Consider the following 26,503-nt stretch of genomic DNA (forward strand, 5'->3'; position numbering starts at 1 on the left):
TTTCCTATCTTCCCCACCAACCCTGCTGGATTAGCATTGCATCCCATTCTACAGGGAACTACAGAGCAGCCCTATTCAAGTAAATAGGACTGCCTGCTTTCTAAGGGTTCCCTGCCCAGTGAAGCTCCTTGCGATCCCCAACTACAACTCCCATTATTTCCTAACAAATTAAGCTGATGCAAAACTACAACTTCTGTGGTTTGCTGTCTCTCTAAACTACACAGAAGAGAACTAAACGGAAGAGGTAGTTATGGAACAATAACCTAGAACCTAATTCTATAAGAGTAAGTGTTTACATCATACTGAATGCAAATATTCAGAATACACAACGAGATGTCCAATTCCTGGTACTTGTATAACAGGAGGAAACCAGGCCTCTCGAAATCTGCACATGTAGTGTACACTAAAATGGCAATTATCATAACATTAAGCCATATTTGCAGAACATGATGGGAAGTTGCTACCAACACCCTTATAATTAAAACCTATTTTTATTGCTTTTAATTTTTTAATTATGCAAAGTAATATTATAATAGAGTTTATAAAGACGTGTTTGTCATTCTCTTGAGCTATAGGTTGCAAGGGTTTTTTCAGCCCAGGTCCTCATGAAAGATAACTTAATAGCAACATCACACATACACAAGTAACCACTTTATCAGAGCCCTCCATTTACTAGCAGCCCTTTTTGCCCTTCAGAACAGCATCTTTGTGGCACTGACTCCACTCAGTAATGGGTTTGTTCTGTAGGACTACTGGACACTGTCACTTCCCACAGTTGCCGCAAAATTAGGTGGAGGTACCAATATGATTTGAACCATTCTACCTCGACCCAGAGATGCTTTATAGGATTAAGATCTGGGGATGGTGAAGGGCAGGGAAGCAAGGAAATGTTGCTTATGCTTCTGGACCCAACCTATGATGGTACTGTCATCCAGGTTGTGTGTGGTACTCAATTCACTTCTATGGAACTGAGCGGCATGTCTCAAAATGAGGACAAGAGTGGTGCTGTTCCTGGAAGAAAGCAGCCATGTCATTCTGTAAGTCTAGATAACCACTAGGCCTTGCAGCTCTGATACAGTGATGATGATGGGATGTTCAGTGATGACCATGTCTCCAGAAAAACAGAGCTGATCAATGAAGGTCATAACAGGTGGACCACAACCACTTGCACACTGATAGCATATTGTAGCAATATACCATATATATAATGAATAAGCTAAGACAACCCTCTTAGTCTTGAATAAGAAAAACCTACACAAGTTTCCATTCATGACTTTGCTGTAGTCCACTTGTCCTCTCATGGCCCGAATCTTTTTGAGTTTGTTCTCCTGGGTCTCTACTCGCTCTTTCAGCTTCTGAAGTTTTTCAGTCTCTGAGACATTCTGCAGCTGGCGACGCTCCTGTTGCTTCAGATAGCGCAGACGCTGTTCCTGTCGGTGGAGATAAAGGAACAAGGTTTAGGAAAGGAAGGTGATGACAGAACAAAAAAAAAAAAAAAATCAAGCAAAACTGTGGCTCCTGGATAAAGACAATAGGGTAGGTAAACATGGATTCCCATGCATCTGTGTGTCTTCCTCCGCTGGTCATTTCCTGAGATCTGTAGACTTCTTCCTGTAGCAACAAAATGGCTCCCTTATGTCTCGTAAACTAAAGATAAGTAGCTGAAGGTTCTATGTGATGAGCAGAAGAAATTCAGAGATAGCACCAGACACCAGCCGTACCTCTGAAAGGTCATGGAATAATAATCTGTGTCAGGGCTACTGGCACGACTTATTCTGCACAGTGAGTCATCCAGAAAACACAAAGGACCTCGAACGCTAAAGAGAACACTAAACGCTGCATTATATAAAAAGCAGTTATGCCAGACTGAAAATATACAGGGATACGGTCTATGGGTCCAAAGACTGGGCTGTACAGATGTGCAAAATGTGAATAAGCACGGCATCCATACAGCCAAGTCTTCGAAGCTCAAGAAACACGTTGCATGCATTCTGCAAAGTGTAGACAACTGTAAAAACTACACAAAATGCAAACAAACTCCTTTGTAAATGGATTATGCAATGTCTTTCATGCAATACTTGGGAGGCTGGTGCATAGCAAAAGCAAGGAGGTGCTGCACATCTTTTTGTCTACAGGATTATGTAAAGAAAGACAGTACTGTACTGCCTCCCCATCTCTCCATGTTAAATAAATTAGTACAGATATTACTGATCTTAGTTGAAAATACTAATACATAATAATGCCCCCTTGACTTTCCCTATGAATGACTGAATGACACAGGTACAGACAATACTGTTCCCATGTGAATCTTTGTAAGTGATATTAGTACAGATAGTACTGTCTCCCCATCTTTCTCTGAAAATGAAACTGGTATAGATACTACTGCCTTCCCGGCCTAGACATGTAAATTATATAGTATTTGGTACACACAATACTGTTTCCTCATCTCTCCTTTTAAATGGTGGTGGTGAGAGGGCTCACACGTCAAGATATGGCTTAAGAAAAACTGTTGTCATTTATTGAGGATCCTTAGTTGGATGGACTAGCCCGTGTTCTGCTTCCCCAAGCAAACTGAACTCAAACGTCTTGCAACGTATGAAAGGGAACCAATCAGTACATTTGTGCTGATTGGGCTCCCAGAACTGCTGCACGCACCTCGTAGCCCGGTCTCCTGTGGTGTCGGGGGTTACGGGCTCCGTGGTGTTCATGTCCAGTTAAATGCATATTAGTCCCTTGCACGGGGCAGGGGGAGAGACGTAAACTAGTCATCTGGGCTTTGACTAGTCACTGCTCTGTCCTGCTCGCTCTGCGGGATGATTAAATGCAAGGAGGCCCATTAGCCCATGAATAGTCTCAGCCCAGATGACTAGTTCATGGCTCTCCCCCTGCCTCGCGCAGGATTAAAATGCATTTTTTTTTTTTACTGTACATGAAGACCACGGAGCCCTTGACACCACCAGAGACGCGTCTGGGAGCCAATCTACAAATGTGCTGATTGATTCCCTCTGTTTTTATCACTTTTATTTCATAAACTTATTTTATTGTATATGTTTTTACAGTTTGCACTCTATATTCTCTTTTGATAACCCTATTCTTTGTCTTTTTGTATGATATTAAAACTGACCTTAGAAGAAGCATTACCTGTAGAACTAATTATAAAATGAATGCTAAACTGTTGACAGAGGAAGGCCCATTGTGACCCTGAAAGCTCTCATCCAGAATCCAGTCCTATTAGGCACCATTTACACATATTAAAATTGGCAGAATTCCGCCAGCCTCCGTGTCATACTGGGAGTCTATGGGAGGCTTGCGCGCCACCTCTCTCCGCGCTGAAGAATAGACAAGTCAATTCTTCAGCGCGGAGAGAGGCGCACAAGCCTCCAATAGACTTCCAGTATGACACAGAAGCTGGTGGAATTCCGCTGCGGAATTCCACCAGTTTTACTCCGTGTGAACGGAGCCTTAGACAAAGGGGGAGATTTATCAAAGTGGTGTAAAGTGAATTGTATTAGTTGTCCCTAACAACCAATCAGCTTCCACCTTTTATTTTTCAAAGAATCTGTGAGGATTGAAAAGTGGAATCTGAATGGTTGATAGAAGCAACTAAGACAATACGTTTTTACACCATTTTGATAAAACCACCCCAAAGTGATTTTTTGTTTTAACCAATTAACGATGAACGATTGCAAACAAGCGTTTTTGGAAACAACCTAAAATTGTTCACCATAATACATGGATTGATAACAAAGATATGCTTGACGAAAAACAAACAAATTTTAGTTAGTTGTTTAAACATCTGCATGCACACAAAGATTATTGATAAAATTTGGACGGTATAATATTTTTCACACAATAATCTTTCCGTATACTAGAGCCCTAAGTACAGGCATCTTGGGATCCTTGACAGAACTGAAGGGACACCTATTTTACTTATTCATTACCAATGGGCTTACATCCAATACCGTAATATCAGATAGCCCTCTCATTTATTCTGGACTGTATTAGAAACCCTACAACATCTAGTAATTATAAAATGTCTGAAAATGATGTCTGACCTGAAACCTTTATGTTATTCTGCAGGTTGCTACAATAACCTACTTAGCATCAGGCTCTTAGAATTAAAGATGGTGCTGGCACTCAATTAGAATGTAAATTATTGTTGTGTAAAATTAAATTACAGGGCTCATGGTACAGACATAAGCAAAGTTAATTTTACGTAGACAAAATACTCGGACATACACACAACTTTTTTTTATACATCTAAACAGTAAAAAACCATCTCTGGGACTGTGTAATTACACACATTATGTGTGGTGGATCCTTACTTTCAGAATGGTTCCCCAATGCTAAAATGATATAATGTGTACTGGGCTACCAGCAAATAGCTGTAATCTGATAGAAAACCTGGCAGTAAGTGTTCATTTTCTCTGCAGCTCCCCCATGGGTAAAATTAAGCATCACCAATTTTATTCAATGGTCTGTTTATTGAATGCCCGCACAAGTGGGGTCCTTCACAGCAATAAATCTTTTTTGCTGACACTCTCATCTGGCTAATAGATAAAGACCCTAGAGATGAGCAAATCTCGAGCATGTTCGAGTCCATCCGAACCCGAACTTTCGGCATTTGATTAGTGGTGGCTGCTGAAGTTGGATAAAGCCATAAGGCTATGTGGAAAACATGGATACAGTCATTGGCTGTATCCATGTTTTCCAGACAACGTTAGAGCTTTATCCAAGTTCAGCAGCCCCAGCTAATCAAATGCCGAACGATCGGGTTCGGATGGACTCGAACCCGAACCCGGTTCGCTCATCTCTAGTCCCTTTAAATAATTCCCAAACAGTGCATAGATTTTCTACACCAACCCCTTTAACTTATCACATGATTCTATGGTACCCACCTTTGCCACCAACATCTGTTGCTGGTTCTCGATCTGCTGCTGTTGGCGAGAGGCCATATCCTGCAGCTCCGAAAGAGTTAGCTCCACTCTTGGGTTGCCCACCTATGTACGGGTGAAAACAGGATAATTAAAACTAAAGCCTTGATAATGGTGGAGTTACCAATAATGGTTTTATACCCACATCAAAAAATTAGCAAATGTCGGTTTGCAAGCACAATATATCTCACGGAAAAGAGTTGTACCAAAACTGCAACTCCCATAATCCTCCTAGTTTTGCAAAAGCATAGAGAGGTTGGGGAACATATCCATTTCTATAACCACCCCATCTTTTGCAACCACTGCCTGCTGGATCGAAACACATATTTACTATGGCATGGGTCCCTTTAATTCTAATTTTGACAGCGTTTCTAAAATAGGATGACACAATAATAATCCAGTAAAGTGAAATGAAGAAAAGGATTTCCTTATTAAGATAAGGAGTAAGGTAAAGAGGAAATCTCTACAACATCCCAAGGAACCTAGATCCTTTTATAGTATCTACAAAGTATACAGCAAACCAGAGCAACCTCAAAGAGTACTAATATCTCTGTCATCTGTGGGGTGAAAAGAGGCATGCTGGGACGTCTGGTGCAACTTTGGAGCTACAGGCTCACAGATATATCCGGCAGTGTACTGCAATTATTTTACAATTGGCTATGAGTTTACAATGTCTCCAGTATAAAATAAGAAAAGATTATTAAGCCATGATAGAACAAAGGCTTTATGGCTCTGTGCTACAAAGCAGTAGGCAGTTCATTTGCCTCTATATGCATCCAATTTACCACAGACATAATATAAATGTCAAACGTAACATGGGGTAAATTTATACAGGATCCAATAGAATATATAGACCACTTATACCTGGGCTTATGATAGTACAGAGGCTGTTAGAGACAGTGTATTACTTCTCCATACAACAAGCTGTTGCAAAACTACAACTACCACCACCCAGTATGCCCTGAAAGCCTTTGACTGTCAATGCATGCTGGGAGTGGTAGTGTTGTAGCAGGTGGAGAGCTATAGGTTGGAAAAACTGGACTATTGGCTTGTATACTGTCAATGCCATAGCCAGATATATTTTTGACCCTTTTTCTGCATTTAAAGTGAGCAAAAAAGAATTTTGATGAAAATATCATAAATAAAACCAATCCCTATATGTCCATGTTGAGTTCCAGATATTTGTTTGGATAAAAAAAAAAAACTGCAAACAAGAGCAGAATGTTAATGTACACAAGTAAAGCGAATTGTAGCGAAAATCTGCTAAATTTAAACCTCTATTATAACGCATGGAATGCAGCGCACAATGCAACATTCTTCTGTTTAACCCCTTGGGAGCCATAACCAGCCTTCTAAACACCTCAAATTCCCTACACGATTCATGTTCTCACCCCTGAAGCACGTTTGACATCCTCCCTGGAAGTCGAGGGGTTACAGAAGAGAGCGCAAATCCTGAAGCGCAATTAGTATAAGAGCCAGCAGGAAATCCTCTTAATTCATTCAGCATTAGAGGAGCTGGAACAATGCGCAGCCACCCACTCTACAGCCCGAAGGAAAGGAGCAGAAAAGCAATGACGATTTAAGGGGAAGGGGGGTAAAAGAAACATGGATGAACCTGTAGCTTGATGTGCTGCGCTTTCCTCCTCGCCCACATGGTGATATGATATCTACGGCAGACAAGGGTCTTGCAGGGTGACTTGCAGGCGTAGAGGCAGGTGTTACTCTCTGAAGGAGGTGAGGAGTGTGCGCATGAGTGACAGGCCACAGGTACGTGCCTAGGAGCGTCTCACGTACCAATGAAAGAGCATCTCCACTTTCAAGGAGGACAAACACTGTCTCGTATAATCCTACACATTCCGACAGCTTAATACCAGGCCCTGAACATTAGATCCTCCCTTTCCAAAGCCACAAAAATAACAAGCAGCAGGCTTAGACAGCCAATGTGCAGGTCATATACACAGGATACACGGAAGAGTGAAATATAATATTATGCAGGCTCGGAAGATAACATGTAATACTGTACATTAGGCACCATTACACAGTATATAAAAAGCTTTTTAAAAAAAAACTATAATATACAAACCAATCTGCAGAATGTATTGTGTATATGCAACTAGACAGGGGGCTTGGTGTTGGGCATCAAGGTCACCATCTGTACCAGCTGGATGCCAATGATGATCTAAATCTTTACCAGCTGAAGGGTATCAGACAGACCAAGAGGGCTCTATATGGGTCACTGGCGAACACTATCATTACCCTATTTGAAGGATTGGGGGCTATAAGATCCCATACACAAATTAAATTTGTCGCACAAGAAAAAAAAAAAAAAAGTTTGATAATGTGGGTCTATGGGACCATCTCGCTCACTGAGTGGAGAGAGGGGAGTGCGGCAGCTTGTTCTCCTGATCAGTCACACTCTGAACACTCAGACCTCGATGGACAAAAACTTTTAACAAGTCTCATGGATTTTTCTGGCAATCGGTAAACTTTCATTTTTGGTGTTTGAGTAGATAACTGGATTTAACTGTCTTTATCACAGAAACAGCACCTCTCCTGTGTGGATGTGGGTTTTGCAGCTCCGTTCCATTAAAGTGAATGGAGCTGAATTGTAATACCACACAACCTGGGACAGGGGTGGTGCTGTTTTTGCAAAAAAGTAGCTGTGCCTTTTCTATTCCTGGACAACCCCTTTAAGCCTAGAATGAGCAGATGATAAGATGAATAAATTGCTAGCTGTGAGGAATCTTTTCCCTCAAACATGTATATCAATCTCATTGGCCCTACAAATTGGACTACATTTTCAACATGATAGGTTTTCCAGAAATCCACATGAAATCTGCAGGTGACCCATACTGTCACAACTGGAGTGGAAATAAGTTTCCCTTTCTGGATACTTTCAAGGATACTATGAACCTTCGTTTCCCAAAGCCCATTTTAGGTCTATGATTAGCTAAAACGAACACGTCTGCAAAAATAGTACAATGTGATGAACAAATCTAGAGTAAGATTTTTCAAATAAAAAATTGTTTAGTTTTAAAGTATTTCCACTTGGCAAATTCCACCACATCTTTGATGTGACAGTCCTAAGAGCCCTCAAAGTCTTATACCAGACTTCTTGAAGTCAAAACATGCAACACTAAGTAATTTGATGGCCAATTTATTAGATTACGATTTAGCAAAACTTTACTTTAGATTCTCTCATCTCCAACACCAAGATTCCAATGTCAATTTAAAGGGGGGTTTTCAGGCAACTTATATTGATAAGATATCCATGGGATAGCTCATCGGTCATCACTATTTGGTGCCTGCACTACACAACGAATGGGGCTGGAACCAGTTTGTCTCCATTTACTGTATAGTGCTGGTCACATGCGATTGCAGCTCAGCTCCCATTCAAGTGAATAGCAGATAAGCTGCAGTAACCAGGTACGGCCACTACATAGACAGACAACTGCTCCTAGCAGGGCTGTGGAGTCGGTAAGCCGCAGCTCCGACTTAGACTCCAACTCCTGAATTTTATCAGGACCGACTACGACTCCTGCTCCTTCATAAATGGCCAGTCATATACCAGGCGAGTTATTTATCACACTGGCTCAGCAGCTTCTCCCTAATGTCCTACATGATCCTGGGGCGACTTCTGAAGGAATAAGGAAACATATAAAGCAGATTCTCCTGTGTGTGCAGTGGATGCAGCCAGTCTCCAGCCTCCATGTCCTGAATAACCGAGAACTAGACTAGATAGAGCAGGGGGTCTTTTCCTGATGACAATCTTCTATGTTTCTAACTAAATATTCACCATACACACAGAAACACTGCTAACAATGCCAGATCCCTGTAGTATAGAGGTCAGCCATAGTGATATAGAGGGGTCACTGTGGGTGTTGGGGCACGCCATAGCGCACACACAGCCTGCTGCAGCCATAGTATATACACACACACACACACACACCTTGCTGCAGCCATAGCATACACACAGCCTGCTGCAGCCATAACACACACACACACACACACACAGCCTGCTGCAGCCATAGCAAACACACACACACACACACACAACTGCAGCCATAGCATACACACACAGCCTGCTGCAGCCATAGCACACACACACACACACACACACAGCCTGCTGCAGCCATAGCATACACCACAGCTGCAGCCATAGAAAACTGAAGAAAAACACCACATTAAGAACAGAGGTTACTGCTGCACTACTTATGTCTTCTCCTCCTCCTCTATATTACACATGATATCTTCATATTACACTGCTGTTTATATACAGTCATCCAGCATCCAGGGAGAGAACAGCACAGATCTCCCCCCACACAATGGACTCTTCCAGCTCAGTAACAAACTGCCAAATAGTAGTCGACAACTTTGCCTTGACCCCCCTTATCTAATAGGGACAGTGTCCTATTAGAATGTTGCTCATAATATATATTGATGAGCAAAACTTAGAACAATTTAGAATTGAGTTTTGATATGAATTTTATAAGATTTTATTTAAAGCTGGAGTTGGATTCGGTACATTTTTTCTGACTCCAGCCAAAACTAGCTCCGACTCTGACTCCACAACTCCGACTCCACTGCCCTGGCTCCTAGCCCTGTTTACGGTGTAGTGCAAGTGTAGCGTAGTCCTGTGGATAGGTCATCAGATTAATGATTCAGCCATCAATTTGTTTTGTCTTGAAAAAGTCTAGGATTTTTAAGTGTTTCAATGAGAGGTATAGGACTAGGAGTACTCCTAGTACTGCTTTATAATAAACTCCTCTGGGGAACTGAAAAGTAGGAGGACTTTTTCAAGACTAAACAAATCGATGGCTGATTCAGAGAAGCTCAGGTTTACCGCCAACAAACGGTAGTATAGGTCCTGGCTGCAGGTTCTAGACACAGATTTAGTATCATTCAATGTGGCTAATCCACGTGCTGGCTGCCTGAGGCTGTTTTTGTATGGCAACATGAGGGTAAAGTCACAGTATTTTTCCATATTGTAGTCCTGAAACTTGATGGCAACAAAAATATGTATTGTTAAAAATGAGACAAATTTTAGGGTTAGAATTGGGGCATTTTAAGTGAAAATGCATTGCGAGAACGGTGATCATGTGTGTACAAAACACAGTAAGATCAAAGTTCTGATCACAGAAGACAAGACACATATACCCCAAAGTGATAGCCTGCACTCGCTATCTATTGGTATTGTCACTGAAATTAATCAGATCACGGGGCCTGTTTCTCGTACTTCAGCCATATGCCTCCCACCAGCCTCACTGGCCTCCCAATGTCAGACTCATAGGAGTTATAAAGGAAGCCATGTACATTGTGATACAACCAGTAAAAAGAAGAGGAGAAGTCGGAACTTCTCAGAAACATAGCGTGTAAAGCCAGACCGCAGCATAATGGAAAATACAGACACACCCTTCATTCATCTTTGTATGGGGTCGTCATAAGACCACAGAAACATTCACATGCGAGCCAATTTTTAACCAGTTCCATCCACACAGCATATAAAAATAGTTTAGCTCAAAATGTTATACGAGAACTTAAAGAGTAGGGTCGTTTTATTTTTTCAAAGCCAATATTAAAAAAATTGTTAAATCTATTGTTTTGTGTTTATAGCTACTATTCAGGCCTATTCGGGCTCCCAACAAATGCTGATTCTGCAGTTATACTTTCACCTTTTCCCCACCTTATGGATAACACAGGTTAACAGAGGTGAGCAAACTAACAGTAAATTTAGCCAAACCTGATGGCATGTTGATTAATGCTGCCTGGAAAAGACATATTCAGCCCTAGGACACCTATGACAGTCATCCATTATAGGCTGCACACTAAAGTAATTAACAGCTGAGCGATCAGGTTTGGGAAAATTTACTGTAGGTTAGCTTATCTCTATAGGTTAGCTTATCTCTATTTTTCCAAAGCTTTTCAGTTGCGCTGCAACAATGAAGAATTAAGGTACCCAAGCACATACCATAGCTGTCGGCCAAACGCTTGTTCATTCAAAAGTTCTCTCTAAATACATAAACGCTCAAGCACAGAGAGCCAAAGGATTAGGCACTAAAGTTTAACATGACCGAGTCATCTCTCCCATACTGTCAAGAGTGGGTTCAAATAACTTCTCTAATATGTAAGGGGTCCTAAAGTACTATATACAACAGTTCCCTATCACATACATATTGGTTTTCACTCATGATTGGCAGTGGCAGTTCCTATAACAGCACAAAGCTGCAATATGCAATGAAATACCATGTTGTTGTTCCTTATTAGAACCCACCCTATTGGTATTCCATCTTTCCCTTTGCTTCTTCTATATTGTGTAATGCATTATATCACTACGCCTAGTGTTTACAGGGTTAAGAGCGGTATATGTGTTGGCTTTTGTCCTTTGCATAAGATCACCTTCAGTAGTTCTGGGTGTGTATGTGTGGGTGGGTGGGTGGGTGGGTGGGTGTACGGCGTTCCTTCCCTTTGTTAGGAAGACTCTGGGTATTAGAATATTAGTATATGTCATTGTGTTTATTACAGTCATTCCAGAAATGTGGGCAGTGCCACCTCCTACTGACAGGACTCTCTAATCTGAGACATCCTTCACATCTGGAGAGCCACATGTGGCCTAAAGGATGGGCTACAAAAACAAGACACATCCCGGGAACAGTCACTGAGCATAATACAAACAAAGAAAGTGAATATTAAACAATGGGCCACAAAAGGGGGGCTTAGTACTATGTATAGGAGTCAATAACCCACCGTGCCCTTAAAATGCTTGTATGTCATTGACTGCCTGGAGCCTGTGCCAGGAAATTAATTTGCAATACTGAGTGATTGAACCAGATCACTGCGGGCATAGTAATCACCACCCATAAAATGCCCACAGAGCAAATGCTAAACTATGTATTACATAACTAGCCGGGATTGTTTCTAATTTCAGCAACTCAGCAGCACCCATGGGTCCAGAAAGTTTCTTCTAAAGGGTTCAGAATAAACATGCATGCCTCGCAGCTTTTTGCAGTGGGGATTTGCATTTCAGGGGCCCTACCCCGTGGATACTGTTATAATGACTTAAAAATATAACTGTTAGAATAGCTTATACACCCCCTGATCTCTCAGTTATGCTCTATCCAGTACATAACGTTATTATAGCTTATAAGCTCTGCAGCCAACCAGAAACACGTTCTTCATTCCTGGCTAAAGTAAAGGTCTTCTCCATAAAGGTCATCCAGGATGGAAGTTTACATGGGAAGTCCGGGCAGTCCATCATCTGGTGGGCCTCGGCTGTTTATACAAGGACTAATATGCTGAATGCGACATTTTTGTGCTGCTGACTAAGAGTTAAAAGCTTATTAACATCCCATGGCGGTGTGAGGGAGGTCAGGAGAAGAATGACCCAGAAGCCTGGAGAGGAGATCTCCTCATATACCAGGCACGTGTGCAGGGATTTTGCGGATTACGTGCTTTCAGAAACTGATTCAAATGTTACGGGTTACTGTGAATCATGGGGTCATGCGGTTATTCATACAGGCAGGGTATCATTAAGCTGGGAATATTCTAGTTATCAATAGCCCAACAGTTCACGTAGTAAACTGGCGGCATCCCCCACATCTAATCCATATGGCCAAGATGCCACAACACTGTATGCATATAATGTTGTGTAAAAGTTCAACTTGTTACACCGGCCTCTGATCACCTAAGCATTCTTCCCACTAAAACATTAGATGGGATATGATCAAGTGGATCTGCATTCATTAAACCATAAGAACACTGCTTGAACACGAATGTTGGGCCCAGCCTTAAACTGGTGTTCTACTTCTGTGCAACAGGTTTAAGGCCTATAAGTAGAGATGAGCGAACCGGGTTCGGGTTCGAGTCGATCCAAACCCGAACGTTCGGTATTTGATTAGCTGGAGCTGCTGAACTTGGATAAAGCTCTAAGGTTGTCTGGAAAACATGGATACAGCCAATGACTATATACATGATTTCCACATAGCCTTTTCCAAGGGCTTTATCCAAGTTCAGCAGCCACCGCTAATCAAATGCCGAAAATTTGGGTTCGGATCGACTCAAGCATGTTTGAGGTTCGCTCATCTCTACCTATAAGCTGATGAAGTACTTCCATACTAAACCACTTTTAGTGGACCTTATTTTGGGCCTTGTCGAAAAATTATATAGCAAAAAGGGTCATAGATCTCTATCGAATTGCCTGCCCCAGTCTTAGTGGTGTGCTTGGCATTGCAGAGGCTCAGGTTGTGCTATTTACGCAAACCCAGGAAACTTCAGGAGACTAAAGGGCCTTTTTTAACGGCCGATTTTTGTCCAGGAGCATTGAATGAAACCCTCCATCCACCAATAATCAGCCCATGTAAAAGTCACAGCCTTCAGCCGAATCTTCCTGTGTAAAGGGATGTGTGGCTGATGACCACAAAGGGAAACTGACAGCACACTGATACACATATATCCGTGCTGTCAGTCTCCATAATTACACAGCAGTAAATACGCACCAGCAGTGGTAATCCAGCATCCTATTTTCTGTCTCTTTTGTCCAGCCGCTGTGTTTTCAGGCCCTGCCATATCCGGCTGTCAATCATTCTGGAGTAGGCAGGGCCTGAAGACACAGCGGCTGGGCAAAAGAACCAGAGAATAGGATGCTATTAAAAACCAAGATGGGAAGCCTCTCAGAGTAAGGGTGGTAATAACACGGGCCGAGCAGGGCCCAATAATACCTGTAAACGAGCAGTGATCTGCTAGATCGCCGATCATTTACTGGACCTATTACACGGCCGATAATCGTTAAACAAGGGCTGCAAGGACATCGTTACCGATGTCCTTGCAGCCCTTGCATAACTATATACATTACCCATCCACGTTCCAGGGCTGCTGCTGCAGTCTTCTTCTCCCCGGGTCCCGTGCGCTCTTACGTCAGAGTGGCCTGTCAGCTGACAGGCCACTCGGCCAATCACAGGCCGGGACCGCCGCAGCCTGTGATTGGCCGGACGGCCTGTCAGCTGACACGCCACTGACGTTACAGCGCGCGGTACTCGGGGAGAAGACCGCAGCAGCAGCCCTGGAACGTGGATGGGTAATGTATATTGTTAGTCGGCGTCCGCGCACCGCTATTACACGTAGCGGTGCGTGGTCAGCGCCCGACAAAAATAGGTTAAAACCTATATCAACTATCAGCCGATGATCGTTGTCAACGGCTGATCGTTGTATTTATTACATGGAACGATAATCGGTCGTATCGGGCTGATTCGGCCGATTATCGTTCCATATAATAGTACCCTAAGGCTAGGTTCACACTGCGTTTTTGCAATGTTTGTGTGCATCCGTTTTTCCATTGACTTCCATTGTAAAAAAAAAAAAAAAAAAAAAAAAAAAAAACACGGATCAAAACGGATCCGTTTTTTTTTTTTTTTTTTACAATGGAAGTCAATGGAAAAAACGGATCAAAACAGATGCACACAAATGCATCCGTTTTTTCATATGTCTTTTGCAAAAAAACGGATTGCAAAAACGCAGTGTGAACCTAGCCTAATATGCAAAAGTATCCAAATTTTTTTATAATGCACAACCAATTAAAGGAGAAGTCTAGTGAAAATCTATTAAAGTACTGTATTACCCCCCAAAAGTTATACAAATCCCCAATATACACTTATTACCGGAAATGCTTATAAAGTGCTTTTTACCCTGCACTTACTACTGCATCAAGGCTTCACTTCCTGGATAAAATCATGATGTCACGACCCGACTCCCAGAGCTGTGCGGGCTGTGGCTGCTGGGGAGGATAATGGCAGAGGGATGTTCAGTGTCCCTCCAGTGTCCTGTGTCCCTCAGTGTCCCCCTGCCATCATCCTCTCCAGCAGCCACAGCCCGCAAAGCTCTGGGAGTCTGTGACATCACTATTTTATCCAGGAAGTGAAGCCTTGATCCAGTAGTAAGTGCAGGGAAAAAAAGCACTTTATGTGCATTTCCAGTAATAAGTGTATATTGGTGATTTGTATAACTTTTGGGGGTCAATACAATACTCTAATAAAAAAATTTCGCCGGACTTCTCCTTTAAAACCAAAGACAATGCACACACATAGAACCTTATAAGGTTCTATGTGAACCCATCCACCCTATTGTGTAATGGATGATGAGAGCAGTAAAATAAACTGATATTAATCCTGATGAGTAAATGGTGCAATATCAATAAAAAAATAAGATGTCCGAGATGTGGAATGAGTGGTGTAGATTATATACATAGGATGTGGGTCTGTGAAAAGGTTTTTCAATTCTGGTCCTCTATTCTACAGAGAGTGGAGAGGGAAGTAGGTGTGAAAATCCCGAGAACGGTCCAGTTCGTTCTCATGGGGGACACGGGTAGCATTAAATTGCGAAAAGAGCAGAGACAGATCATAGTGAGACTCATTTTTTATGCTAGGTTGGTGTTGGTAAGGAACTGGGCAGCAAAAGAAGCACCAAAAGTGGGAGACTGGGAAAGATGTGTCATTTTGTATGAAAAACACTTTGGTTGAAAAGGCTTATGGTTTTTTTTTTTTTCTTCTCCCTTTTCTTTTTTCTTCTCTATTTTCGTTTAAAATTTATTTTTTTTTTTTATTTTTTTTCTTTCTCTTCTCTTTATTTCTCTCTCAGCGGACGGGGAGGGGGGTGGGGGGGTAAGGGGATATAAGTTTGTTTTATAAGTTGTGATTTCTAATTTATACTTGGATGTGGATATGTGTTTTTTTTTTTTTTTTGTTACTAATTGATGGAAAACAGAAATAAAATAATTTAATAAAAAAAAAAAAAAAATAAGGCACCTCAATACCACAAATGTGCAAAATATCACAAAGTGCATGTAACAATAAACATGAAAAGGAGCGCCAGTGATAAGCAAATAATGATATAATAAAAAGAAAACGAAAAATATCACATATTGCTGCTGTCAAAAGGGTGGATGGAACTAGGCTCCCCACGCGTTCCGTCCACACTTCATTAGAGGTGAATGATTAGCTCTGAATGCTCCATATTTATACAACATATACAACACACAGGTTATGCAATCAGTGTTCAGCACTGGATTGAATGGGTGATACATATGACACAAAACAGTATTAGAATGTCATTACCTCTCCATGCTCCCACTCCCCAGCATCGCTAATCCCACCTTTAAAAGTCACTGGTGATTTGAGTCTGTGCCAATTTACATTTGAAGATGAGCATCCTAGCATGTTTAAAGCTTATATGTTAAGTTGGGTGTAGGATTCACTATTTTGGTGGTAAAAAATGTTTTAAGCAAATCCTACCTTTCCATAAGTCAATTTATTGTGAGGATAGTCTATATACAGTATGGTGCACTGAAAGAGTACCAACCATTGATGCAAGCTCTGTAAGGACAGCACAGACCTCCCTCATGACTCTAAAAAGAGAGTCCCGGAGGTGGCACGGTTGCAACAGTAGTATCAGTTTGAAGACCCACTAATCTTCACTGCAGCTACCCAATTAGGACAGCATGACTGTCCACAGCAGTTTACCATATTTAAAAAAAAAAATTATAAACATTTTACCCCAAATCAAAAATATTTTGCTCAAAATACCACATAATTGTTGCTTCTGCTTTCTAATACAAAGTTATCAGCTACAACAACGTAAGATACAATTTTAAGCCTTAAGCTTCTTAAGAAGTTACTTAGAGCAAAAAAGTGTTTGCTTGGCAGACAAGAAATTACGGGTTATGTTCAAATGTTTTCACTCTCTGCCTGGAAGAAGCATTAGGTATAAGACGATATCCGAGAAGGGGATTAATGTACTGTATTCAACAGCGAGCACTCTACTACATGGTGGTCTGTAATCTTCTCCATAGACAAAGAACAGGAATGGATCTCAACAATGCGAAATAAAGAAATCTTGCCATTTCTGCACCACAACCGCCCCACCCCCAACCATCGTTCTCCTCCTGTTGCAACAAACAATACCATAAACAGTATACTATGTTGGTTCAATGTATTTTTCCATGTCTGCCATTATTACCACTATATTACAAGTCAATAGCTCCAGCCAAAGGTAAAGGAAATGGAGGCTTTATTACTCTGCTTCCATAAATTGTTACAGTGTCTATCAATGTAACACGGTTAGTTCCTCTACAAGAAGAGGAATAAGAGAAGATTGTATACAGTACAGGCTTCAGTGTTACACACAGAATTTAAAGAAACGGCAACAGAGGAATTGTTCTAACTGATCAGGTCACCGATGGGAATTATATATAAAAATAATAATAATAATAATAATAATAATAATAATAATAATAATAATAATAATAATAATATATATATATATATATATATATATATATATATATATATATATATATATCTGCATGGAACTATTTATTTGTATGCATGCTGCTTTAACTTAATTGTGTAAAAATTGCAGGATGATTCTTTTGATAAACAAAAGCACACTCACATGTCCATAGTCAGAGCCCTCTATAATTAAACATCTGGTATTATAGCCATACAAACATACGTTAAAAAAAAAAACAAAAAAAAACAAAAAAAAAAACACACAGACAGATGCACTGTACTCAACTGACTTCCCATCAAAAAACTATTAAACCTACTGTATTTACAAATAGTCTACAAATAGAGGGATAATAGAAAAGTAAAAAAAGAGTGAGAAAATGGAGAGCCAAAAGGGATTATAAGAGTTGTAGAGGTCAATAAAGAGAATGCTAAATCAGGAGCACTAGGGAGCTAGAGAAATCGCTAGAGTTAGTGAGAGCAGGGAGAACTATAGACAGAGTATAGAGATGAGCGCAAATCGAGCATGCTCAAGTCCGATCGTTCGGCATTTGAGTACCGATGGCTGAAGAAGATGGATGCATCCCTAGGGAGTCAGGGAAAGAAGCGATACAGCCTATGACTGTATCCATGTTTTCCAGGCAGCCTTAGGGCTGCATCCAACTTCTTCAGCCATTGGTACTCAAATGCCGAACAATCGGACTTGAGCATGCTCAATTTGCGCTCATCTCTATTAGAATACTACAGACGGCTAAAGAGTATGAGCCAAAGAGACAGCTAAGGGGATCTATAGAGAGGAAGAAAGGTACAGTAAGCGAAAGACAGCTAAAAAGAGAATAGAAAAACAAAGGAAAATGCTAGTGCTTAAGAGAGAAAGCTAAGAAGCTAGAAAATAACTAAAGAGAGAAATAAACTAGGAAAAAAGTAACAAGAAAGTAGAAGAGTGATCCACAGAGACACAGCTACATTTCTCATTCAGATCTGCAGAAAAATTAAGCAGTAAAATTATATATATATATATATATATATATATATATATATATATATATATATATATATATACACACACACACACACACATTATATATTACACACACACATACATGTATGCACATGAACACACACTTATCAAATTCCAAAAATATATTTTATCAACATCGGTGAGCACATGGATTTCCATAACCTTCAAATAATTTTTCATTGTAAGTTTATATATAGATACACGCATAGAAGGCAAATAATTAAATCCATGAAGATTAGACGTAATGTAGATGCCATAACATAGTACAATATTACTAGGAAACACAATATGAATATATATCTCCATAGTAATGAGACTTCTATCTGTTACCGTTGTGATGCTTCCCCATGTGACAGTGTAGGAGGACACTTTGATCTTGCTGAACGCTCCATCAGAGGTGATCTCCTGAACGCTCTCCAAGTGGGTTAGCTCCATGACACAGGTTTTATTTTAAGGTATCAGAGGTTTGGCACAAAACAAAAAAATAACTAAAATCAAACCATTTGGAGCAGGAAGGAGGAAACGACTAAAGCACAAAAATAGTCCACAGTGCTCCAGAGCTAAACTCTAGGAAAAGCAAATAGTATTTTCACTCTGCAGTGGCGTCTGGCCCATTGGCGCGCTGCGTTATCGATATGAAAAGCTGTCCTTGTGCGTGGATCAGCAATCAGTGAATGGAAAAGACTAGTGGATTTTGCCAGCAGTCAGACACCTAATCAAGGCAAGATCAAGCGAGCTGTCAGCTCCCATCAGCGTCACAGCCTGCACACTCTGTACTCGCTGCACTAGGTCTGCATCCCCCACCCATTCGCATCCCCCTCATCTCTGCTGGTGATGTGCCGGCACCTTCTCTTTACACAGAATTTGCATTTATCCAGAGAGATTTGTACTAAATGAATTTTAAACATGTACAAATAGGCTCCGGGGACAGGAAGTTCGGCGCGCTCACTAATCTAGAACTTGGCTGTTCAAGAAGTTGACGTTAATTTAAGAAAATAAGGCAATTGGAGAAAGGGAATGGCAGGGATGTGTCCGTGACTCATATGTTACATAAGTGTAGGTGATCGGGGGATGCTATTTTCAGAGGTTTCTGACATGAGCAGTGCACCGACTTGAAGGTGAACCTCTGGTTTGAAGAAACTTGAAATATTACATTAGGGGACTGAGGTTTAAGCGATTTTCTTGAATAAAGTTTTTCTCAGGATAACTTCCTATACATGTGACTTTACCGATCCACCACAGTATTAAAACAGTCTGCCTAATATGGCGGAGTCCTATACTGCTGCTGGAACAAGGCTAGCCCAATGAAGCCTACACCATAGTAAACCTCTAAAGGTGTCCTGCGTAGAGATGAGCGCAATGCAAGCAATCCCTCGGCATTTGAATACTGGTGGCTGCTTAAGATGGATGCAGCCCTAGGGAGTCCTGGAAAACATGGATACAGCCTATGGTCTATGGTTGTACCCATGTTTTCCAGGACATCTTAGGGCTGCATGTAAATTCTTCAGCCACCGGTACTCAAATGCCAAATGATCAGACTCGAGCTTGCTCGAATTGCGCTTATCTCTAGTCCTGTGGTATCTTGCTCCAACATCTTAGTGGCAGATTCTGTAAATCCTGTATATTTCAAGGTATGACCTCCAAGAATTGGACAGTTTGCGATCTGGAGAATTTAGAGACCCAAGTCCCCACCTTGACCACTCTGTGTCTTTGGTTGTAAAATAGGAAATCAAGTATCTTTGCAAAAAACAACGCTCAGACTTAAAGGGGTAGTGCACCAAAAATGTTTTTCTTTCAAATCAACTGCTGCCATGAAGTGCCAGAGATTTGTAATTTACTTCTATTAAAAAATCTCAAGCCTTCCAGTACTTATCAGCTGCTGTATGCCCAGCAGGAAGTGGTATTATTTCCAGTCTGGAGAGCAGGAGAGGTTTTCTATGGGGATTTGCTGCTGCTCTGGGCAGTTCCTGACATGGACAGAGGAGGCAACAGAGAGCACTGTGTCAGACAGGAAAGTAAACACCACTTCCTGCTGGACACACAGCAGCTGATAAGTACTGGAAGGCTTGAGATTTTTTAATAGAAGTAAATTACAAATCTCTGGCACTTCATGGCAGCAGTTGATTTGAAAGAAAACATTTTTTGGTGCACTACCCCTTTAAGCCCCTATTACACAGAGCAACTGGAGGAGCAAACGAGCTTTGCTCCTCGTTCCCCGCTCGCTGCCACCATTATTACACGCGTGGGCAGCGAGCGGGTGAGTGCAAGGAGGGGGCCTGGGGAGCTGCCCGGGTGATCTCTAGATCATCCAAGCAGCCGATAGCTCCTATTCCATGGAGCGACGGCAACAGGTCAGTGCTATATTAGTCGTTGGTCTTTCAACATGTTGAAAGACAAATGACTGCAACGATCAACCGACATCATTCATGTCGCCTGATCGTTGCCTTCTATTACACAAGACTATTATCATCCGTAACGCCCCATATTCGTTTCGTGTCATAGGGTCTTTATGCTATACCTCTACCTCCGTATCTTCATATCTTGACATAGAAGAATGGCTTAGCCTATAGATTTGTCCTAGTCATGGGCTATCTAATTAGAGATATCAGCATCAGTCATGTGACCTCCCATATACCATGTGACCTCTGGAACTGATTACTAATAAGATTATATTTATATGACATAGGATTTGCGGTGGGTCACATAACACGAGGTGCCCTATTACACTAACAGATTATGTTATGGATTTTTTTAAGCCAAAGCCAAGAATGGATTTGAAAAGAGGAGAAATCTCAGTCTTTCCTTTATAACCTGTCACCTATTTATAGTCCGTTCCTGGCTTTGGCTCAAAAAAATCTGTCAGATACTCTGCTGGTGTAATATGGCCCTTAGTTGCTAGCAGCAAAATATGAAGGACGCTGTCCAGAGAAGGGTTCATGAGGTGTACGCTACAGCAGCATCTCCTCCATTGTTCTTACTGTTACCATATGGTGTTTACTTTGTTGCTTTGTTTTCATTTTGCTGAAACAATGGCATCCTTCAAGGTGGGATTTATCAGGCGGCATGTGAAGAGGATTCATTAAAAGCAGGAAAACAGGGCAAGCACAAGGACCTGGCATGCTGGGAGATGCAGTTTTGCAACAGCTGGGGAGCAAAGGAGAGGAGTTGGCTGCCTTGGTACAGAATAAAGGATGGGAGCAAAACCTTGCCCATTTCCTAGGGTATTGCACGGAACAGCAGCTCAGATAGCGAAAGACCCACTGAATAGTGAAAACTGCAAAATTGGCTTCTGTAGTCAGGGACACAACAGCCAACATGCTATCACCGCCGGATACCCACTTTCACTTTTTCATCTCAGGGAGATGAACCCCAGAGCCCATATTGTGAGTATCTTTTACGTGACATTTGTTTGCCCTGCTAATCCACATAAATTATACGGCACAGAACTATAATTTGGGCAGAATTCCTCAGCATGGCAGTAAATAAACGCATTCACACTTTCCAAAAACAGCTTAATAGCGGTGGGAAAGTGAGCAAACCCCTAAACAAAAGAGACGAGTGTGTTCTTCATGTGTGGTCGGAGTGCAGCAGGTACCAACACGAGTTCTTATAATTACCTGTCTACAGACTACCCAGTGCCAATGCCATGTCAGACTGGCAGTACACAATGTAAAGAACATGGACACGATGTGAAAGAATCATTAAAAAAGATATTGATCACTTTCTACCTATGAAGTAAAAGCACATAGTTTATGAAGTTATGTAACTAATTATTCTTTGTTTTGCATTTGGAACCAGTTCTGCAATTCATGTACTAGAGCTGCCAATGTAAACCTGCAACATCCACGTGACCACCTGCCTGCTGCTTCCTGCTGTACCTGAGCAAGTGTTACACTATAGAAAACAGCTCACAGCCCATGTAGTCAAACTTTAGCTCCATACCTGTGCAAATGGAGGTGCAGTGAGAGCCATTGTATACACAGTACAGTGGAGGCAGAGGGGACAAAACCCATATTATATGATATGCTGTGAATTTTTTAAAAATCTGCACCATGTATAGCAGAAAAATATATTCCAATAACCATAATAAAAAGGTGGATGGGAAGTCTCTATGGGAATATCATATCAATCACCTATTATTTTAATTTGCAAAATCTCAAACCAAAGATGCAATAGGAATCAAAAATATAATCTGTATACAGATCCTAACCACAAAAGCAATAAATCTAAACCATAGGAAGTCTCTAGACAACAAAGAACGGTGAAGGTAACAAATTCCAGCCACAGAAATTATGCTTTAAGGAAATAAACCACAGAATGAAAGGTTTACACACTTTGTCAATACAAGTTCTAGTAAAGTTGCAGGAATTGTTATGGTGGCGGAATTGACTGTCAACTTTTCAACGAGTGGGGGAAACCAATGGTAAGAAGCAATGACACCCTAGAACTCTTATTTGTAGCCAAAGACTTTGGAGACTAACAAGAAGATCTATAACTAGTGTTTAGAAAACTTGCCAAACTATTCAGGTTCGGCAACAGTCTTCTAACCAGAAGGCTCTGCATTTCACTCATGGCGGCTGTAGAAGTTGAATGCAGCTCTAGGGCTGCCAGGAAAACATGGATACCTATGGCTATATCCATGTTTTCCATATTCATTCCTTAAGCGGCATCCAATTTCTCCAGCAGCCGGGAATCAAATGCCAAGCGTTCAGGTTAAGAGAACGTTGCCAAATAGTTCAGCAAGTTCACTCAACAATATCTATAACCAAATTTTCATTGAGTCAATACCTGGCCTAATAGATGAAGAAGAAAAAATTACCCCCCCCCCCCTCCACAAAAAAAAAAACAAAAAAAAACCCCCACAAAATTCATTTTTATCTTTTCCATCAGAACTCCTTTTAAAAAAAAAATCTGACCATAAAGACGAATATACAAGCCTGATCTTGAGGGTCCCAAGCAGAAGATGGGACCTCTGTTTTATTCTGTTTTATTAGTTCAGCAACAATAGACCAGGCAGAAGTCACATCCAGTATTATATTAGATAAGCTTCCATACCCCATTCTCGATCCGCTTCTCTCCGGTGAGCCCGTTCCTCTGATTAGGAGCCTGACGAGCAGCTAAGAAAGAAAGAAAAAAAAAAGTTTTAGTTATGAAAAGTAAAACTGGAAATACAAGTTCTTGTCTACTATTTCCCACCTAAGGCTTTCTCCATGTTGTGTCTATTCTCCATACATATTCTTTATACCAGTGTTATTTACAGCTGCTGCAAACTCCCATCATGCCCTGACAGCCAAAAGGGTTTTTTTTTTGTTTTTTTTAAATCTTTTTGGGCTGCATTATGCTATTCACTTTTGGGTTGGGTTTACATTAGTGTAATACAGACAGACACATTTTTGCATGTGTATCATGGCAGCAAGCTTTGGCATTAGAAGTTCTGCTGTAAATTTCCCAGTGTCAGTAGAGTCGTCCTTTAATACAGTGGTTTATTTCCATTCCACCTGACTATCTGGAGTTTACAAAAGGAAGTGCTTAAATAGACAAATATAGAAAGCTGCCAGTATAAACAGATGATCTTCCTACCCTGGTGTGTTACAAGCCATGAGGGTGGCACCGGTGTACAGTGACCTGGAGCGGGCTCTGCTATACATCAAGTGTTAAAGTGTCATGATAATAAGTGTGCTGGCAGCCTGCCAGACGAGAGACTACAACAAAAGCCTGCATTCCTGTTCAGGGGCATTATGACGCACGCACAGCTACTACTCTTACTGACTGGAGACACGCCAGCTTTCCAGGAAGCAGGGACGTAAATGCACCAATCGTTTATAAAATAACAAGCAGGGCACCAATCGAGAAGAAAGAGCGACAAGATGTCAAAGTGGCAGCAAGTCCAAGTTTGGGTTTATAGATTAGAAAAAAGTGACTTCTTTCTTCTAGAAACAGCACCCCTCTTGTCCAGGTCAGTGCTTTAGTCTCCTAGCAGTCCTTACTTGACCACCACTCCAGTCAAAAAGGGGTACCACTGTTCCAGTGAACGGACACTTATGGTCTATCCTGTGGATAAGTTGTCAATTTGGGATAACCCCTTCCTGCTTCTTGTATCTCAGGTGCAGAACTGTCATTTATGGCAGCTCCTACACGTGTTGTAAAGGCAATGAAAAACTTTAGACCTACTGCTGCTATTCTTCCCTCACCATGCTCCCCTGGTGTCCTACGGAAACCCCCGCTGAAAGATCCCACTGCCAGTTCATAGGCAGAGACAAATTGCTCAGCCAATCACTGACTGAGATGGGACAGCAAAACGGGCAGGGATTGGCTGAGCGGGCTGTCACTGCCTCAGAAGTGGCAGCCAGATCATTCAGGTGGGGACCCGGAGACACAGCAGGAAAGCAGCAATATATGAAAAGTTTTTCATTGCCAGAGTACCCCTTTAAATGTACCACAGGATAAGTAATAAGTAGCTGATCAGCTGGGGTGCCAGTGATCAGACCCTTAATGATCACCAGAACAGAGGCCTCTTATCCCTACGAATGAGGCAGCAGCATGCATACTTGGGACCTGAGCCATTCCCTCACTTTAGGACTTCTGAAAAATATGCAAATGCTGTACTCCGCAATCTTTATCCAACCTATCACAAGTGCCTGGAGTAGTCGCCAGTGTCAGCATATCGTGGCCCCAGCGATCAGACTTCAGCCTCTCATGGATAGGGTATTGGATCTTGGATAAACTCCTCATACTCCATGTACATTCTACATTAAAAAAAACAGCAATCAATATATTATTATTGACACTTACCTTGTTCATTGCTATCCGCAGGAAAATCCTCATGACGTAGAAAGAACTTCACCTCTTCCTTTCGAGGACCCCATTTCTGCAAGTGCTCAAACATCAGGTGATCAAAGGGTAAAGCTCGTTCTAGAAATTAACAAGAATAATTGTTTTAAATAACTTGCAGAACTATATAAATGCAGTTTTGACAGCACATCACAAATACCAGTTTAATATAATAAACAGCCATGACACATCAGGGGACCACGGCAGCCGATCACGTCACTATGGACAGAACGTCAGCACCGCAGCCAGAGACAAATGGCTATCCTACAGTGCACATGCCCATTTGGACGCAAGGCCCCCATTTTCACGATTAGTGAAGGTCCCTCTGTTTAGACTCCGCCAATCCTGTGGATAGTTAATAAATTATAATCATGTGATACCCCCTTTTAAGCATTTTCCAGGATGATTTAACTGATGGCCTATGCTCAGGATTGGCCATCAACGTTTGTACGGCGAGTTCATTACCCAGCACATCTACAGCTAAACTGTAATACCAAAAATAACCTGGGGACAAGGATGGCACTGTTTTTGCAAGAAAGTAGCTGTGTTTGTGACCATCCTGTGTTCTCTCTCTTTCCCAGAATTTAGTTTCATCAAGTTTTATTTTTGTCTGTATTGTAAAGCAATGATCTGGAACATGAAGAATATTTTATGTTTCCCCAACTTACTGTACACAAAACACATGAGATAACATAGGGTGGGAGGATCAAAGGTTTTTTTTTTTTTTACATTGCTGATACAGAGTGATGAAGTACAAAGAAGAAGGAAGCCTGAACACAGGGACATCTCCTCCCATAGGTATTCTGCATTAATAATAGAAAAATGGCATCCAGTGTAAACGTCCTTGGCCGTGTCCGCTTATCGCTAATATTAACAGCTGTCTAAGCGAGATGAGCAACAGAGCCTCCAACATTATTAGGTTCAAAAACCATTACCAGAATGAGTCATCAGGACGAGAAAGAGGGGGTAGAAAAGTCCGAAAAATACATGAGTCAACCCGGGTGCGCTCATGATGTTATAAAGGTTCTGTCAGGAAGCAGCTCGTGTGCTCAGAAGCGATGGCCGCGCTAATGCATTTCAGCAGCAAACATCTGGAAGCCGAAGCCCGCAGCACTGGCAAACTTTAAAAAGCATTAAACGCCTCCAGAGAAGGGGGGGGGGGGGGCGGGCCGCACGACGCTGGCCCATTCAATCATGTCAGATAATACGTCCCTTATTGTATATGCAGCAGAGCAGGAATTATTAGACTTTATGCATCCAAATTGTTATTTGGAACAGAAAAATTATTCAGCAGTGATTAATGGGACAGACAACGGCAGCCAAGTCTATGACGAACTCCAATGTACTCAACAAGATGACTCCAGCTAACGTCACTCAATACTGGGATTTCTAATGGTCTAATGTTATTTTGCATTAAGAATCTTGATCGTTAAAAGGGGTATTCC

General features: G+C 41.5%; 1 protein-coding gene across 5 annotated transcripts in view; it reads right to left on the reverse strand.

Moving 5' to 3' along the window:
- The window catches only part of PPP1R13B (protein phosphatase 1 regulatory subunit 13B), a 74,746-nt gene that overhangs the window by 15,748 nt on the left and 32,495 nt on the right, over positions 1-26,503 (reverse strand). For all 5 annotated transcript variants that reach the window (XM_069951024.1, XM_069951023.1, XM_069951022.1 and 2 more), the window contains exons 3-6: positions 25,020-25,139; positions 23,283-23,344; positions 4,899-5,000; positions 1,256-1,430 (exon numbers count right to left, since the gene is read on the reverse strand). In XM_069951024.1, coding sequence (XP_069807125.1) covers positions 1,256-1,430; positions 4,899-5,000; positions 23,283-23,344; positions 25,020-25,139 — 459 coding nt within the window. The remainder of the gene's footprint in view (positions 1-1,255; positions 1,431-4,898; positions 5,001-23,282; positions 23,345-25,019; positions 25,140-26,503) is intronic.

This window comes from Dendropsophus ebraccatus, chromosome 13, assembly GCF_027789765.1.
Source record: "Dendropsophus ebraccatus isolate aDenEbr1 chromosome 13, aDenEbr1.pat, whole genome shotgun sequence".
In the NCBI taxonomy this organism is placed as follows: Eukaryota; Metazoa; Chordata; class Amphibia; order Anura; family Hylidae; genus Dendropsophus; species Dendropsophus ebraccatus.